The sequence below is a fragment of the Pelobates fuscus genome, chromosome 1, assembly GCF_036172605.1.
Source record: "Pelobates fuscus isolate aPelFus1 chromosome 1, aPelFus1.pri, whole genome shotgun sequence".
Lineage (NCBI taxonomy): Eukaryota > Metazoa > Chordata > Amphibia > Anura > Pelobatidae > Pelobates > Pelobates fuscus.
In genome coordinates, this window is record NC_086317.1 from 308,715,719 (window position 1) to 308,734,904 (window position 19,186).

The 19,186-nt window shown below is 41.9% G+C and overlaps 1 protein-coding gene across 1 annotated transcript in view; it reads left to right on the forward strand.

The window, feature by feature from the left end:
- The window catches only part of IL18RAP (interleukin 18 receptor accessory protein), a 52,293-nt gene that overhangs the window by 27,043 nt on the left and 6,064 nt on the right, over positions 1 to 19,186 (forward strand). Inside the window, exons 6-7 of the mRNA XM_063458489.1 lie at positions 5,431 to 5,554; positions 6,604 to 6,758. Of these exons, the coding sequence (XP_063314559.1) occupies positions 5,431 to 5,554; positions 6,604 to 6,758 (279 nt within the window). The remainder of the gene's footprint in view (positions 1 to 5,430; positions 5,555 to 6,603; positions 6,759 to 19,186) is intronic.

Here is a 19,186-nt window from a genome sequence, read left to right on the forward strand (position 1 = left end):
GAGAGACTTAAGCAAATATGAAGCCTCCTGTCATGCTATAAAATTCAGCCTAAGGGAAATTTGAGCGACCGTAGCTGTTCTGTGTGATGGGACCATATGGGCTAGCCTTCTCTCCACACATGCTTTAATTAACCTTTTGCACCCGTAATTCTGATACTGGATCACTGGTTACCCTGCAAGACTTGCTGTTTTGTAGGTGCCCTTGTCAAAGTAACTCAGGTCTTTTTTGCCTGCCCATTTTTCCTACTTGTAACACATGAAAAACCGACTGTTCACTTGCTGCCTGATATATCCCACCACTTTACAAGTGCCAATGTAATGATATAATCAATGTCATTCACTTCACCTGTCAGCAGTTTTAATGTTTTGCCTGATCAGTGTATATCTCTCATATCAAGTGCATTTTAAAATCACTCATCGTCATTGAATCACACTGCCCAAGCTGGTTACAGTGATGCACGGTGTGAAAACTGACAACACTTGAACAGACAGACTAAGTTGTTAATTTAGTAAATAACAGTTTGTCAATGACCCCTAACATTCAGATTGGTTTGTTGGAGGGCACTCACACCAAAGCAAACACAGATTGCAGCCAAGGGGTGCTTACTGTAACTACTCTGTTTCCTTCAGGGCACAATCCATACAATGTAACACAATACAGAAGCACACCAGGTTAAAAAAAACAAATAATCTTTAAGAAATGCAAAATAGCAGTTTATTCTCTATATAAGAGAAGTCAAACTACAATCACAAATAGTACACGCTGTTTGCAAAATTTAATACTCAAGTATTCACCATACCTAAGAAAAGTCTCCATCACAAATAAGACAAAGCGCAATTACAAAAATATACATATGAATGGGATTACAAACTAGATGATAAGAATGCAAAAGTGTAGTGAGTGAATAGAGGATTCTTATACCAAAACAAAAACAAAAAAAATTTCAACCAAAATCTCCTTGTTCTTCATATTTATTATTGTATTGTGTTTAAATCTGTAGGTATACTGAGTGTATGCAGTTATGTAAATGCATACAGGGTTCAAGATAATATTAGCAGTGGTTATGGTAAAGGGTGGTTTATAGTGGTTAATATCAGAATACTAAAAAAAACGTGCAAGAGTTAGGTGCTCACTAAATCCAGTATACAGGCAGCAAATCTTGCAAAGAGTCCCCAACCTTGTGAAAACATAAAAATCAAACAAACAAAAGTAGATTTCGCCTAAAGAAAATTGATAATGTCACAATAATATACATACATTGTTTACTTTTGTAGTGCCAGGTATCTCAAGTGGTGTAACAGGGATAAACTCACACTTTAGTTTTCAGCGTGGACGGTATAATCCCCGTCTAAGGATATAATTCAGCAACGATGGTATTGCTCCAGTAGATAGATAATGTGAAGACAAAAAGTGGAAATATCCAATGGTACAATAAAGCAGCAGACAGTATTAAAAATATAAAAGTAGGTATCCCACTTACATTTCCCAGAGCATGGACCTGCTCTGGTGTTTAGAATGTTGGTGGTATGATCCCCACCTGAGATTTGCAGGACCAGGAAGCCAATGGGTAATAGAGTATACAATCCCAAATAAATCCCAAATAAAATAAATGTAACAAGATTAACTAAAAAGCAGAACTTGTGGTGAAACCCCAAGGTGAAACACGTGTGGCTCTCAGCCGCTCTCTAAAGTGTGAGTTTATCCCTGTTACACTATATTTTAGCTTACTGTTAAAACATACTTCACTATTTTATATATTTTGTTTCCCTTTCTTTTGAGATACCTGGCACTACAAAAGTAAACAATGTACAGTGAGACTTCGGTTTATGAATTTAATGCGTTCTCCAGGACATTTCTTATTGCGAAAAATTTGTAAACCGAAATGCGGTTTCCCATAGGAATGCATTGAAAACCAATTATTCTGTTCTGGAGGTCAGAAAAATGTCAAAATGCAGAACACACAATAAAAGTAATGCAAACAACGGAGCTCAGCTCCCTACCTTTCCACAGCTTGAGAAATGCACCAAAAAGTCCCAAAACAACTGAAATCAATTTCCAGAATGGCTCCAAATCTCGATGCAAAAGCCGCTCCAACACCTCCACACTCGATGCCATGTGCTACCCACAGGCTCCAGCATGCAGGGGGCGGTGCTATAAATCTCTCAGGTGCAATGCATCCTAGGGAAACTCGCTTTGTATTGCAACATTTTTTTGTAAACAATGGATTTTCATTTGTAAACCGAAAATTATGTTAACCAAGGCATTTGTAAACCAAGGTCTCACTGTACATATATTATTGTGAAATTATCAATTCTCGTTTGTTTGGTTAATATCAGAGTTAAAATATACAAGGAGTTGAGTGTTAATAAGAAAGAAATGCTTGAAATGGGTTATAGTTGTGGTATACGGGATGTTTAGAATTTTTGCCTATTATTACCACACCAATACACACATGTGCACAACACCTATACGCATACACACAATGGCACCCCCTGCAATTCCTAGATACATGAAATACAGTCCTTACATGCAAACGCAACACACCACTAGGCACACACACTCTAAAGGCCCTATAAACACACACACAAACACACACACACACATATAATATACAGCCCAAAAACACAGTGGAGTTAAATTTAATATTTAGTGTTTTAAGATGAGTTAAACCTAGTATTAAGGTAAAGGGTTTTGTTTCAGGTTTAGACTTTAAGTGCATTTGGCACAAAGAAAATTGTGTGTTTATGTTTTTGGAGGGGTTCCATTTAGGATTAAGAAAAAAATTAGTGTTTAGGGTACAGACATGTGGAGTTTGAACCGTTATTTTCAAAGTACTCACCCTCCTATGATTGATACTAAAACTGCAGTAGACTAGCTGTTGTGCAGTGTGCATTCTGCAATGCTGTCTCTAACAATGCTGCAAGGTATTTCCTGTGTGGGAGGCTGTTAGTGAGCAGATGGAAAGTCATCCCTTCCACTTCCTGTCCAGCCTCAAACACAGACAATGGAGGAGCTGGGGCAGCACTGAATTTTACATCTACATAAGCTCCAAATATGTTGTATATGCACATTATTAATGCGGTAAATAGGTGCCCCTACAGGATAGGCACCTACTCTGTCTGATGGGAAATTCAGCCCTGAGGAGAATAGTTCTAAACTTTAGCCACATGAACCTTTAACCCTTTAAGGACCGCTGACGGTTCAGGACCGTCAGCGGTAAAACGTGCGTTTGGACCGTCATAACGGTTTTGGGCAACTTACCTGATCGCCGTCGGTCCCACGGCGGCGATCAGCTCTCCTCCTGGTCCAGGGGGACTGCCTGTCTGCCCGGGCAGTCCCCCCTTGGCAGATCAGGACGCCACGGCCATGTGATCACTCGATCACATGACCGCAATAGGTGTCTGTGTATCTGCCTGCAGGGGGACTGTCTGTGCTGACAGGCAGTCTCCCTGCAAGTGTAAAATCATAAAATAAAGTTTAAAAAAAAAACAATCAGTGTAAAAAAAATAATAATATGTGTATATATATATGATATATATACATGTATTATATCTATATATACCTATATATAATATATGTATATGTATCATATATATAATGTCATAGTAAGTGTATTTTTATATTTATATATACGTATATTAATATAAAAATACACTTATATTTAAATTACACACGAATATATACAATATATATAATAACTATATATATGGTATATATATATTATTATAAAATACAAATAATATGTTAATAAAAATAAATAACAAAAAATAAAAATAATTTTTAATAATTAAAAAAAAATTATATATATATATGCAATTTTATTCTAACAGTATTTTTTGATATTGATATATATATATATATTTATATCAAAATACACTTAGAATGTAATGATATATATATCTATGTATAAATAAATAAATAAAAATAATACGAAATATACATATGTCACATACATAATTACATAAATAATTTCATAAATATACACGTAGACGTCAAATATATAAATATGTATATATATTAAAATTATACGTGCGGATTTATGTAATATTTTTACCTAATTAAGTAATTTTAATGATTGCAATTCGAGGGACCTGCCTGCCAACCCAGGCCGAAAGTCCAGATAATTTCATTTGCTAGCACTGTGTTTAACCCTGTAACTTTCTATGACACCCTAAATCCTGTACATGGGGGTACTGTTTTACTCAGGAGACTTCGCTGAACACAAATATTAGTGTTTCAAAACAGTAAAACACATCACAGCGATGATATTGTCAGTGAAAGTGAAGTTTTTTGCATTTTTCACACACAAACAGCTCTTTCACTGAGGATATTATTGCTGTGATATATTTTACTGTTCTGATACACTCATATTTGTGTTCAGCGAAGTCTCCTGAGTATAACAGTACCCCACATGTAGATGTTTTATAGTGTTTGTGAAAGTTACAGGGTCAAACATAAGGCTTGATTTTACTTTTTTTTTTTATTGAAATTTGTCAGATTGGTTAGGTTGCCTTTGAGAGCGTATGGTAGCCAAGGAATGAGAATTAGCCCCATGATGGCATACCATTTGCAAAAGAAGACAACCCAAGGTATTGCAAATGGGGTATGTTCAGCCTTTTTTAGTAGCCACCTAGTCACAAACACTGGCCAAAGTTAGCGTTTTTTGCATTTTTAACACACAAACAAATATAAATGCTAACTTTGGCCAGTGTTTGTGACTAGGTGGCTACTAAAAAAGACTGGACATACCCCATTTTGAATACCCTGGGTTGTCTACTTTAAAAAAAATATGTACATGTTAGGTGTGTTTCGGGCATTTATGACAGATAACGGTGTTACAATGTCACTATTGATACATTTAAAATATATATATATTGAAACAGCAATTTCCTACTTGTATTTATAGGCCTATAACTTGCAAAAAAAAGCAATAAAGCATGTAAACACTGGGTGTTTTTAAACTCGGGACAAAATTTTGAATCAATTTAGCAGTTTTTTTCATTAGCTTTTGTAGATAAGTAAAAGATTTTTCAAGTAAAAGTCCAAAAACATGTTTTTTTTAAAATTTTTCACCATATTTTTTTTATTTTTTTTTTAATACAATATATGACATAATACAAATAATGGTATGTAAAGAAAGCCCTTCTCGTCGTGAAAAAAACAATATATAACTTGTATGGGAACCGTAAATGAGAGAGCGGAAAATTACAGCTAAACACCAACACCACAAAAGTGTTAAAACTGCTCTGGTCCTTAACGTACAAACATCGCAAAAACAGGCCGGTCCTTAAGGGGTTAATGATTGATGAATCACAACAATGCCTAATTCAAAAGTAAACACTCTCCTAAATCCTAGAAAATGTGAATGAAATGTGTAATTCAAAATGGGAGCAAATTCAAATGTCCATCATTTCTTTTTATGCATACAGAAAAACCTCTTCAACTTATATGTAGAGTACATTTTGGCTATGAGAGAATATTCAAACCATATATAAAATGGACGAAGCTGGATTCAGAATCTAAAGAAATCCTCCTTGAAGAAACTAACAGATGGTAACTACGGGAGAACGCATTCAAGGAACAAAGAATGATACAGTATTGTAATGGAGTAAATTGCATGTTATAGGCTATAACGGGTATGCAACCTTCGGCAAATATGTAATGCCTCCTTAACCTCGTTTTTTGGGAGTTAGAGAAAATAGTATTAGGATTATTTCTTCAGCAGGAATTGTGGAGAATTTACAAAGGAATTGCTAAATTATTTCCATTTTCATCAATATAGGAAACATTTTACAGATATTTTTCCAAATAAATTATTTTTGATCTAAATATGTAAATATGTTCATTCTCTGCAATTCTCAGTTACATACATAAACTCTCATATCACTCTTTGTCACGCAATGCTTTCAGTTCTCGTCAGGTTTCTACATATATGGACTCCCATCCCACCCTTTTAATATTTTCCTAAACAATCAATGTTCCTCCCATCAGAAGAAAAAAACAACAGAAGAACTTAAGTGGAAAGTTAATGGATACAAATCTTTAATTTATATTGTACCACACAGATAAACTTCCCGAACAATTTTTTTCTCTTTACAGATTTCTTTTCAAATAATATTTATTATATTTTTGAAAAAACTCAAAATCAACTAATGAAAAAGGTACAGAATAAAAAAAAGGAAAAAGGGGGGAATTTTCTCTACCCAAACCTATATTGTACATAAAAATTTGGCTGCACTCACGGTCTTCTTGTAGCCAAATGTAGTAACCGAATGAACGAATGGCATATTCATTCTGTTTTCATTTGTTAGTTCTGCTCACTCACATCAAATCTGATGGGACTGAGCCGAACTAACAAATGCGTATGAATGAATGTGCCATTCGTTCATTTGTATTACTAGTTCGGCTTTTGAATTACAGACAGGTAGTGTACTGTGTCTGTTAAAGTATGTTATCTTTATGCATTTCTAGTAAGATGAAAATGAAAATCCAATCTGTTGATGCCAATAATAAATTCCCCCCAAATAGTGTTTTGATGTAATATTGTAATACATATTAAATATGTTCCCTATATATGCTCAATGTTCCCTTTTCTTTTCAAGTAACAATGAAAAAGACGTTGAAGGTACACAGTGTTTCCTGACAACCAGGATAAATAAAGTTAGTTTAGAGGAACTTAATGACATTTATCGTTGCTATGCCCAGAATTCAGTGGGAAATTCAACAACAGTGATTAAGCTAGTGCAGAAACACACAGGTAAATAAGTTTGCAGTATTTTTTCATTCTATAACATATTCTTGAATTCATTACTCCCTCTATTATTTTAGTGTTTTGATCTTTGTCAATGCTGCTTTGTACTGTTCTTGCACTTCTTTTGTTATATTGGTTTAATATTTTACCCAGTTCTGTATATCCTACCATAATCTCTTTCTGGATTATGCTTCCATAATTTTCTCTTGAGTATCATTTATAATTTTCCCTACACTTTTTATGCCTTCTCTTAATTTATATAACCACACAAACCTACAGGGAGTGCAGAATTATTAGGCAAATGAGTATTTTGACCACATCATCCTCTTTATGCATGTTGTCTTACTCCAAGCTGTATAGGCTCGAAAGCCTACTACCAATTAAGCATATTAGGTGATGTGCATCTCTGTAATGAGAAGGGGTGTGGTCTAATGACATCAACACCCTATATCAGGTGTGCATAATTATTAGGCAACTTCCTTTCCTTTGGCAAAATGGGTCAAAAGAAGGACTTGACAGGCTCAGAAAAATCAAAAATAGTGAGATATCTTGCAGAGTGATGCAGCACTCTTAAAATTGCAAAGCTTCTGAAGCGTGATCATCGAACAATCAAGCGTTTCATTCAAAATAGTCAACAGGGTCGCAAGAAGCGTGTGGAGAAACCAAGGCGCAAAATAACTGCCCATGAACTGAGAAAAGTCAAGCGTGCAGCTGCCAAGATGCCACTTGCCACCAGTTTGGCCATATTTCAGAGCTGCAACATCACTGGAGTGCCCAAAAGCACAAGGTGTGCAATACTCAGAGACATGGCCAAGGTAAGAAAGGCTGAAAGACGACCACCACTGAACAAGACACACAAGCTGAAACGTCAAGACTGGGCCAAGAAATATCTCAAGACTGATTTTTCTAAGGTTTTATGGACTGATGAAATGAGAGTGAGTCTTGATGGGCCAGATGGATGGATTGGTCAAGGGCAGAGAGCTCCAGTCCGACTCAGACGCCAGCAAGGTGGAGGTGGAGTACTGGTTTGGGCTGGTATCATCAAAGATGAGCTTGTGGGGCCTTTTCGGGTTGAGGATGGAGTCAAGCTCAACTCCCAGTCCTACTGCCAGTTTCTGGAAGACACCTTCTTCAAGCAGTGGTACAGGAAGAAGTCTGCATTCTTCAAGAAAAACATGATTTTCATGCAGGACAATGCTCCATCACACGCGTCCAAGTACTCCACAGCGTGGCTGGCAAGAAAGGGTATAAAAGAAGAAAATCTAATGACATGGCCTCCTTGTTCACCTGATCTGAACCCCATTGAGAACCTGTGGTCCATCATCAAATGTGAGATTTACAAGGAGGGAAAACAGTACACCTCTCTGAACAGTGTCTGGGAGGCTGTGGTTGCTGCTGCACGCAATGTTGATGGTGAACAGATCAAAACACTGACAGAATCCATGGATGGCAGGCTTTTGAGTGTCCTTGCAAAGAAAGGTGGCTATATTGGTCACTGATTTGTTTTTGTTATGTTTTTGAATGTCAGAAATGTATATTTGTGAATGTTGAGATGTTATATTGGTTTCACTGGTAAAAATAAATAATTGAAATGGGTATATATTTGTTTTTTGTTAAGTTGCCTAATAATTATGCACAGTAATAGTCACCTGCACACACAGATATCCCCCTAAAATAGCTATAACTAAAAACAAACTAAAAACTACTTCCAAAAATATTCAGCTTTGATATTAATTAGTTTTTTGGGTTCATTGAGAACATGGTTGTTGTTCAATAATAAAACTAATCCTCAAAAATACAACTTGCCTAATAATTCTGCACTCTCTGTAGTACAGAATATACTCATTATTGCAGAATAACAATATCTGTATTCTAAGCACATTATCTGTTTACATGCCTTAATTTAAAACAATGTTGTATCAAACTAAATTCAGAATTCTACATGCTTCTACAATGTACAAATTAATGTCGTCGCCCCTTCATAGATGACGTCCCCTTTAATGAATCCTGTAATACTCAGACAAGCCTTTAGGAGTATTGTTACTAAATTTGTAAATAACCTCTTGTGCTGGTTTGTATCTGTTCATATAGCTCTCTTAAGTGTCTCTCTTTAGTCCTCTCAAGTATTGTTCCCTTTCCCACATTATTTTGCTTTCTCCCCATTATGTCCCACCACCACAATTTTCTCTCCACCCTGCCAGCCATTAATTGTGTCTCCATCATCCTACCCCCCCGGTTGTGGTCCTCTGACCATCATTTTCAAAAAAAAATTTAATTTGTTTTCTTTTCTTTCATTTTTTTTTTTTACTTACATATTTTGATAGCCAAGGTAAGGTAAAGTATATGAATTACTTAACTTGAGCAGCATGCATCTGGCAATGCAGGCGTTTGTACAGCACTGCTGAAGAACATTGTAAGCATTTGTGCACTCATACAAAATTTTTAAATTTTGCCTGAGAATCCATGTGCACACCCTGGGGCATCACAGTGTGGTGTAGTTGCTATAACACAGAAGTGCAATGGAGGTAACATGTTTTTACTTACCTCTACTGCATTATACACTCGTCTAAATAATGAAATAGAGTTTATTGCTGTGAAGGAACAAGGAATTCTCACTACTGTAGAAGTAAAAGTTCCTCTTATACTAGTAATTACAAAAATTACATTTTATCTAATATTTATCAATACCATAACAACTCATATTGCTGTAACTTAAGAAACAATGATACAAATTAAAATAAACACAAAGGTTGGAATCACAGTAGTGACAACTTAGTGATGGCAAAATCCAAAAGCCATCATTTCCTACTTATTCTTTTTGAACTTTCTACAGCTTTCGACAATGTTGATCACCTGTTTCTCCTCCTCACCCTTCACAACCTTGTCCTTGGTGGCATTGCTCTCTTATAGTAGTACTCTTCCTACCTCTCTAACTGCTACTTCAGGGTCTCTTTGTCTGGTTATAGTGATGTACGAACAGTTCCCGGCGAACTTAGCGTGTTCGCGTTCGCCGCGGCGGGCGGACACATGCGCAGTTCGATCCGCCCCCTATTCGTCATCATTGGGCAAACTTTCACCCTGTGCCTCTCGGTCAGCAGACACATTCCAGCCAATCAGCAGCACTCCCTCCCTTCCACACCCTCCAACCTCCCTCCCAGCATCCATTTTCGATTCATTCTGAAGCTGCATGCTTAGTGAGAGGAGGGAAAGTTTAGCTGCTGCTGATTAGATAGGGAAATTGATAGCTAGGCTAGGGTATTCAGTGTCCACTACAATCCTGAAGGACTCATCTGATCTCTGCTGTAAGGACAGCACCCCAAAAAGCCCTTTTTAGGGCTATAACATCAGGCTGCTTTTTTTTTTCCTGTGTAATGTAATTGCAGGTGCCTGCCTGCCAGCTTCTGTGTGAGGTTCACATTGGATACTGTGCCTACTTGCCCAGTGCCACCACTCATATCTGTTTTTACAATAGGTTAAGCTTTACATTTAAAAGAAATAATTTTTTTTCACTGTAATAGAAGAGCAGTTGCCTGCCTGCCAGCTTCTGTGTCAGGTTGGATGCCTTGCCCATTTGCACAGTCAGTGCCACCACTCATATCTGTTTTAACAATAGGTTAAGCTTTACATTTAAAAGAAATAATATTTTTTCACTGTAATAGAAGAGCAGTTGCCTGCCTGCCAGCTTCTGTGTCAGGTTGGATGCCTTGCCCATTTGCACAGCCAGTGCCACCACTCATATCTGTTTTAACAATAGGTTAAGCTTTACATTTAAAAGAAATATTTTTTTTCACTGTAATAGATGAGCAGTTGCCTGCCTGCCAGCTTCTGTGTCAGGTTGGATGCCTTGCCCATTTGCACAGTCAGTGCCACCACTCATATCTGTTTTAACAATAGGTTAAGCTTTACATTTAAAATAAATAATTATTTTTCACTGTAATAGAAGAGCAGTTGCCTGCCTGCCAGCTTCTGTGTCATGTTGGATGCCTTGCCCATTTGCAAGGCCTTCCTTCAGCGTGTGCCCTGCACAACCCTGCCAGCGTACTTTGACAGTTGCCACTCATATCTGGTGTCTCTATAGCGTGCTTTTACAAAGAAAAAAAGTTTCCAGTGTAAGCTAATAGCAGCCAGTCAGTGTCCTTCAAGCGGCTCTGTCAGGCCTTCCTTCAGCGTGTGCTCTGCAGACCTGTGCCAGCGTGCTTTGACAGTTGCCAATCATATCTGGTGTCTCTATAGCGTGCTTTTACAAAGAAAAAAGGTTTCTAGTGTAAGCTAATAGCAGCCAGTCAGTGTCCTTCAAGCGGCTCTGTCAGTCCTTCCTTCAGCGTGTGCTCTGCAGACCTGTGCCAGCGTGCTTTGACAGTTGCCAATCATATCTGGTGTCTCTATAGCGTGCTTTTACAAAGAAAAAAGGTTTCTAGTGTAAGCTAATAGCAGCCAGTCAGTGTCCTTCAAGCGGCTCTGTCAGTCCTTCCTTCAGCGTGTGCTCTCCAGAACTGTTCCAGTGCACATTGCCAATCATATCTGGTGTCTCTATAGCGTGCTTTTAAAACCAAAATTTTTTTTTCACTGTTATAGATTGAATAGCAGTTACTTGTCTTCAAGCGGGTGTGTCAGGCCTACAGTGTGTGCTCTGCAGAACTGTTCAAGTGCACATTGCCAATCATATCTGGTGTCTCTATAGCGTGCTTTTACAAAGAAAAAAGGTTTCTAGTGTAAGCTAATAGCAGCCAATCAGTGTCCTTCAAGCGGCTCTGTCAGTCCTTCCTTCAGCGTGTGCTCTGCAGACCTGTGCCAGCGTGCTTTGACAGTTGCCAATCATATCTGGTGTCTCTATAGCGTGCTTTTAAAACCAAATTTTTTTTTTCACTGTTATAGATTGAATAGCAGTTACTTGTCTTCAAGCGGGTGTGTCAGGCCTACAGTGTGTGCTCTGCAGAACTGTTCAAGTGCACATTGCCAATCATATCTGGTGTCTCTATAGCGTGCTTTTACAAAGAAAATTTGTTTTTCACTGTTATAGATTGAATAGCAGTTACTTGTCTTCAAGCGGGTGTGTCAGGCCTACAGTGTGTGCTCTGCAGAACTGTTACAGTTCACATTGCCAATCATATCTGGTCTCACAGTAGCTTGCACGCATAGTACCACTAATCCCAAAAAAAATGACAGGCAGAGGCAGGCCACCCCGCATGGGCCGTCGTGCTCGTGGTGCTGTGATTCCCTTTTGCCCTAGAATAATGCCCAGTTTTCAGAAGCCACGAACCCTGAACTTGAAAAGTTCTGAGGACATAGTTGACTGGCTAACACAGGACACCCAATCTTGTTGTCAGGGTACCTGTAGTCTCTACCCCTATACTGTATAAAAAACACGCTGACAAACGCAGAAGGCCGGCTCCTAGTTTTGTCCCTGGTGATAGGGTATGGTTGAGTACTAGAAACATTCGTTTGAAAGTACCGTCTATGAAATTCGCTCCTCGCTACATTGGACCCTATAGGATCCTGAATCGAATTAATCCTGTTGCGTATCGCCTAGCGCTCCCCTCTGCCTTACGTATTCCTAATTCCTTTCATGTTTCCTTGCTAAAACCCCTGATCTGTAACAGATTCTCCTCCAAGGCCTCCTCTCCTCACTCTGTTCAGGTTGAGGGCCATGAGGAATACGAAATCAACTCCATCATCGATTCTCGAATCTCCCGGGGGAAAATTCAATACCTGGTTGACTGGAAGGGATATGGTCCAGAAGAGAGGACCTGGGTACCACAGGAGGATGTCCATGCTCCTCGTCTTCGCAGGGCTTTTCATTCCCGCTTTCCATCTCGTCCCGGTTCCTTCCGCCCGGTGGGCGTTTCTGAGAGGGGGGTACTGTCAGGGTACCTGTAGTCTCTACCCCTGAGACGGGTAGAGACTTAGACGTTTTTCCATCCAGACGGCATGATTCTCCCGTTCCTTGCGGTTCCCTCGCGCATGTAAACGCCGGCCGCGAGAGAACTATGCCTTTTTGTAACGTGACGCTCAATAGTCGACGTCATGATGCTATTCTAGCCCGACCTGTCAGTCAAATCCCGGACACGAATCAGGTCTCGGCGGAGGCGTGATTAGTCTCTAGAACCAGGGTATTTAAGGGAGCTCTCAGCATTTGCTCATTGCCCTGTCGTGGTTCTAGCCAGCCTAGTCACACAGTGCTCTTGTATTCTCTTGTCTTTTGGTTCTGACCCGGCTTTGTTATTACTTACCTGTCTTCTCTGTTATCCTTGACCCGGCTTGTCTCTCGCTTACCTGTCTTTTCGTTCCCTCGACCTCGGCTTGCCCCTGACCATTCTGTACGTAGTTTTACGTTAAGTCCGGCCATTCTAAGGTCCGGTATACGTATCTGCTACTCTTTGTACTCTGCGTGTTGGATCCCTGTCCCGATCCTGACACTTGTACAGCCTCCGCATGGAACCTTGACGCACCATCCTCCTCTAGCTTAGCTTCAGGCACCTCTCAAGATACCACTCACCCGCCTGCCGCCACCACCAAAACTAGCACCACAGCTGCTTTACTTGGTATGTCAGAGGAGTTATTCACACACCCATTTGAAGAAATGAGTGATGCACAACCATTATTGCTAGAGGATGTAGATAACAGGGATATGTCTCAGGCAGGCAGCATTAAACACATGGAGGTACGGTGTGATGATGATGATGTTGTACCCGCTGCTGCTTCCTTTTCTGAGTTGTCAGATACAAGCGAAGCGGTTGATGATGACGATGCGTCCATGGATGTCACATGGGTGCCCGCTCGGCAAGAAGAAGAACAGGGCGAAAGTTCAGATGGGGAGACAGAGAGGAGGAGGAGACGAGTTGGAAGCAGGGGGGGGGTCGTCGCAAGGAGCTAGTGGCACAGTAAGACAGCATGCATTGGCACCCGGGGTCAGCCCGACAGCACGCCAATCAACGCATGCTGTGTCCACCACCAGAATGCCGTCATTGCAGAGCTCAGCAGTGTGGCATTTTTTTTGTGTGTCTTCCTCGGACAACAGCGATGCCATTTGCAACCTGTGCCAAAGGAAACTGAGTCGTGGGAGGTCCACCACCCACCTAGGTACAACTGCATTGCGTAGGCACATGATCTCACATCACAAACGCCTATGGGATCAACACATGAGTACAAGCAGCACGCCATCCTCCTCCTGGTCTAGCATCTTCAGCCACGTCAACCACTGCTGTCCTTCATGCCCCCTCTCAACCATCCGCCACTCCGTCTCCCGCCTTGAGCAGTTCCCGCTCATCTGCCCATAGTCATGTGTCTGTCAAGGACATGTTTGAGCGTAAGAAGCCAATGTCACCAAGTCACCCCCTTGCCCAGCGTCTGACAGCTGGCTTGTCCGAACTATTAGCCCGCCAGCTTTTACCATACAATCTGGTTGAGTCTGAGGCGTTCAAAAAATTTGTAGCTATTGGGACACCGCAGTGGAAGGTACCCGGCCGGAATTTCTTTTCACAAAAGGCAATCCCCAACTTGTACTCGATTGTGCAAAAGGAAGTCATGGCATGTCTGGCACACAGTGTTGGGGCAAGGGTCCATCTGACCACTGATACCTGGTCTGCAAAGCATGGTCAGGGCAGGTATATCACCTACACTGCGCATTGGGTAAACCTGCTGACGGCTGACAAGCAAGGAATGCGTGGCATTGCAGAGGAGTTGGTGACACAGCCACGAATTGCAGGCAGTCCTGCTGCCACCTCCTCTACTCCTCCTACTCCATCCTCTTCCATAACCTCCTCGGCTGAGTCCTCTTGTGCCGCTGCTTCTTGCTCCACATCAACGGCACCCCCCCAGCTCCCCAGGTACTATTCCACATCCCGGATACGGCAGTGTCACGCCGTCTTGGGTTTGACTTGCTTGAAAGCAGAGAGTCACACCGGACAAGCACTCCTGTCCGCCCTGAACGCACAGGTGGAAAAGTGGCTGACTCCGCAGCAACTGGATATCGGCAAAGTGGTGTGTGACAACGGAAAAAATTTCATAGCGGCATTGAAGTTGGGCAAGTTGACACATGTGCCGTGTATGGCACATGTGTGTAATCTGATCGTACAACGCTTTGTGCATAAGTACACAGGCTTACAGGATGTCCTGAAGCAGGCCAGGAAGGTGTGTGGCCATTTCAGGCGTTCCTACACGGCCATGGCTCACTTTGCCGATATCCAGCGGCGAAACAACATGCCAGTGAGGCTCTTGATTTGCGACAGCCCTACACGTTGGAATTCAACACTCCTAATGTTCGACCGCCTGCTCCAACAAGAAAAAGCTGTTAATGAATATTTGTATGACCGGGGTGCTAGGACAGCCTCTGGGGAGCTGGGAATTTTTTTGCCACGTTACTGGACGCTCATGCGCAATGCCTGTAGGCTCATGCGTCCTTTTGAGGAGGTGACAAACCTAGTCAGTCGCAACGAAGGCACCATCAGCGACATCATACCATTTGTTTTCTTCATGGAGCGTGCCCTGCGAAGAGTGCTGGATCAGGCTGTAGATGAGCGTGAAGAGGAAGAGGAAGAGTTGTGGTCACCATCACCACCAGAAACAGCCTTATCAGCATCGCTTGCTGGACCTGCGGCAACGCTGGAAGAGGATTGTGAGGAAGAGGAGTCAGAGGAGGATTGTAGCTTTGAGGAGGAGGAGGAGGAGCAAGACCAAACACAACAGGCATCCCAGGGTGCTCGTTGTCACCTATCTGGTACCCGTGGTGTTGTACGTGGCTGGGGGGAAGAACATACCTTCAATGACATCAGTGAGGAGGAGGAACGGGAAATGAGTAGCTCGACATCCAACCTCCAAATGGGGTCTTTCATGCTGTCCTGCCTGTTGAGGGACCCTCGTATAAAAAGGCTGAAGGAGAACGACCTGTACTGGGTGTCCACGCTACTAGACCCCCGGTTTAAGCAGAAAGTGGCAGAAATGTTACCGAATTACAACAAGTCGGAAAGGATGCAGCATTTGCAAAATAAATTAAAAAGTATGCTATACACAGCGTATAAGGGTGATGTCACAGCACAACGGGAATCTAACAGGGTGAGAGGTGGAAGTCATCCTCCTCCTCCCACGACCACGCCGGCAAGGACAGGACGCTTTAAAGACGTGTTGTTGATGGAGGACATGCAGACCTTTTTAAGTCCTATGCATCGCCACAGCCCTTCGGGATCCACCCTCAGAGAGCGACTCGACCGACAGGTAGCAGACTACCTCGCCTTAACTGCAGATATCAACACTCTGAGGAGCGATGAACACTACTGGGTGTGCAGGCTTGACCTGTGGCCTGAGCTATCCCAATTTGCGATAGAACTTCTGGCCTGACCCGCTTCAAGTGTCCTGTCAGAAAGGACCTTCAGTGCAGCAGGAGGTATTGTCACTGAGAAGAGAAGTCGCCTAGGTCAAAAAAGTCTAGATTACCTCACCTTTATTAAGATGAATGAGGGATGGATCCCGAAGGGACTGACACTGGGCGATACATTCGATTAAAAAAGGCCTGATGAGATGAGCTGCCTTGGGCTAAAAATGGTCCACACGCTGCTGTATTTTAGCTCTGAATGACGTTTGACTTGCGTGACTTATCCGCCACCAACTAGGGTTCAAGCCGCCATGTTTTAGGGCACTTTCTGCCTGTGAAACAAACATCAATTTTTCTGGCCGCTGCTACAGCAGCGGCTGCAACAATACCAAATTTTTCAGGCATGTGTACATGCCTAATTTTTAGGCCCACTGGTGCAGCACTGCGGCTTCAAAAACCAAACCAAAAAAAAATCCTCCAAGATGGCACCAATATACCAGTGGTCTAAGCATCTTCCCACCTTGGCCTAAAAAGATGAGGTGATTCAACAATTAAAAATCTCTGCCATTTACACGTCCACTGATAGGAGACGCGGAAGGTATTAAACTGATATGAACAATACTAAACTCACCACTCCTATCTGGTGGCACATTAGCTTGCCCGCGCAGTGCCCCAAATTTCAAAGCATCTTCTTCCATCTCCCTGTTACATAAATCAATGCCATATCCATAGAAATTGTAGAGAATATCCAGGATAGTTTTACAGGGCCAAATCATGTCGCCTGTTGAAAGAGGTGACCTTGCTCGGGTCCCAGGTGTGCGGTTCCTAAAATGGCTGCCATATACACGTCCACTGATAGGAGACGCGGAAGGTATTCAACTGATATGAACATTTACTAAACTCACCACTCCGATTGCTGTTATTTATTTAATTTTTTTGTGGTGGTGAGGCTTTACAGGACAGAGTGCTTCTCCACGGGACATGTTAACTCACGGGCAGCTGGCTCATCAAGGAACCAGAGCAGCTTGAACGAGGTGACCTTGCTCGGGTCCCAGGTGTGCGGTTCCTAAAATGGCTGCCATATACACGTCCACTGATAGGAGACGCGGAAGGTATTAAACTGATATGAACAATACTCCACTCCTATCAGTAGGTCCGTCCCATTGTGATTTATGCCCCCCACCCACGGCGCAGGGATGGGGGCCGGGGGGAGGAAAGTAGGCCCCCCCATTGTGATTTATGGCCCCCACCCACCACGCAGGGGTGGGGGCCAAGGGGGGGAGGACAGTAGGTCCCCCCATTGTGATTTATGGCCCCCACCCACCGCGCAGGGGTTGGGGAGGACAGTAGCTCCCCCCAGTGTGTATCATGGGCTTTGAGGACAGGTGTCAATCCATACCTGACAAGTGACCCTATGTAGGGGTAACAGTCCCTATTCTGCTCTGTGTCAGTGTGTATCATGGTCTCTGTGGACGGGGAACAGTCTCTATTCTGCTCTGTGTCAGTGTGTATCATGGTCTCTGTGGACGGGGAACAGTCTCTATTCTGCTCTGTGTCAGTGTGTATCATAGAAACATAGAAACATAGAAACATAGAATGTGACGGCAGATAAGAACCATTCGGCCCATCTAGTCTGCCCAGTTTTCTAAATACTTTCATTAGTCCCTGGCATTATCTTATAGTTAGGATAGCCTTATGCCTATCCCACGCATGCTTAAACTCCTTTACTGTGTTAACCTCTACCACTTCAGCTGGAAGGCTATTCCATGCATCCACTACCCTCTCAGTAAAGTAATACTTCCTGATATTATTTTTAAACCTTTGTCCTTCTAATTTTAGACTATGTCCTCTGGTTGTGGTAGTTTTTCTTCTTTTAAATATAGTCTCCTCTTTTACTGTGTTGATTCCCTTTATGTATTTAAATGTTTCTATCATATCCCCCCTGTCTCGTCTTTCCACCAAGCTATACATGTTAAGATCCTTTAACCTTTCCTGGTAAGTTTTATCCTGCAATCCATGAACCAATTTAGTAGCCCTTCTTTGAACTCTCTCTAAGGTATCAATATCCTTCTGAAGATATGGTCTCCAGTACTGTGTACAGTACTCCAAGTGAGGTCTCACCAGTGTTCTGTACAATGGCATGAGCACTTCCCTCTTTCTACTGCTAATACCTCTCCCTATACAACCAAGCATTCTGCTAGCATTTCCTGCTGCTCTATTACATTGTCTGCCTACCTTTAAGTCCTCAGAAATAATCACCCCTAAATCCCTTTCCTCAGATGTTGAGGTTAGGACTCTATCAAATATTCTGTACTCTGCCCTTGGGTTTTTACGTCCAAGATGCATTATCTTGCACTTATCCACATTAAATGTCAGTTGCCACAACTCTGACCATTTTTCTAGTTTACCTAAATCATTTGCCATTTGGCTTATCCCTCCTGGAACATCAACCCTGTTACATATCTTAGTATCATCCGCAAAAAGACACACCTTACCATCAAGACCTTCTGCAAGATCACTAATAAAAATATTAAAGAGAATGGGTCCAAGTACAGATCCCTGAGGTACCCCACTGGTGACAAGCCCAAGCTTCGAATATACTCCATTGACTACAACCCTCTGTTGCCTGTCACTCAGCCACTGCCTTACCCATTCAACAATATTGGAATCCAAACTCAAAGATTGCAGTTTATTGATAAGCCTTCTATGTGCAACAGTGTCAATCATGGACTCTGTGGACAGGGAACAGTCTCTATTCTGCTCTGTGTCAGTGTGTATCATGGTCTCTGTGGACGGGGAACAGTCTCTATTCTGCTCTGTGTCAGTGTGTATCATGGTCTCTGTGGACGGGGAACAGTCTCTATTCTGCTCTGTGTCAGTGTGTATCATGGACTCTGTGGACAGGGAACAGTCTCTATTCTGCTCTGTGTCAGTGTGTATCATGGTCTCTGTGGAGAGTGAACAGTCTCTATTCTGCTCTGTGTCAGTGTGTATCAGGGGTTTTGAGGACAGGTGTCAATCCATATCTGCCAAGTGACCCTATGTAGGAGGAACAGTCCCTATTCTGCTCTGTGTCAGTGTGTATCAGGGGTTTTGAGGACAGGTGTCAATCCATATCTGCCAAGTG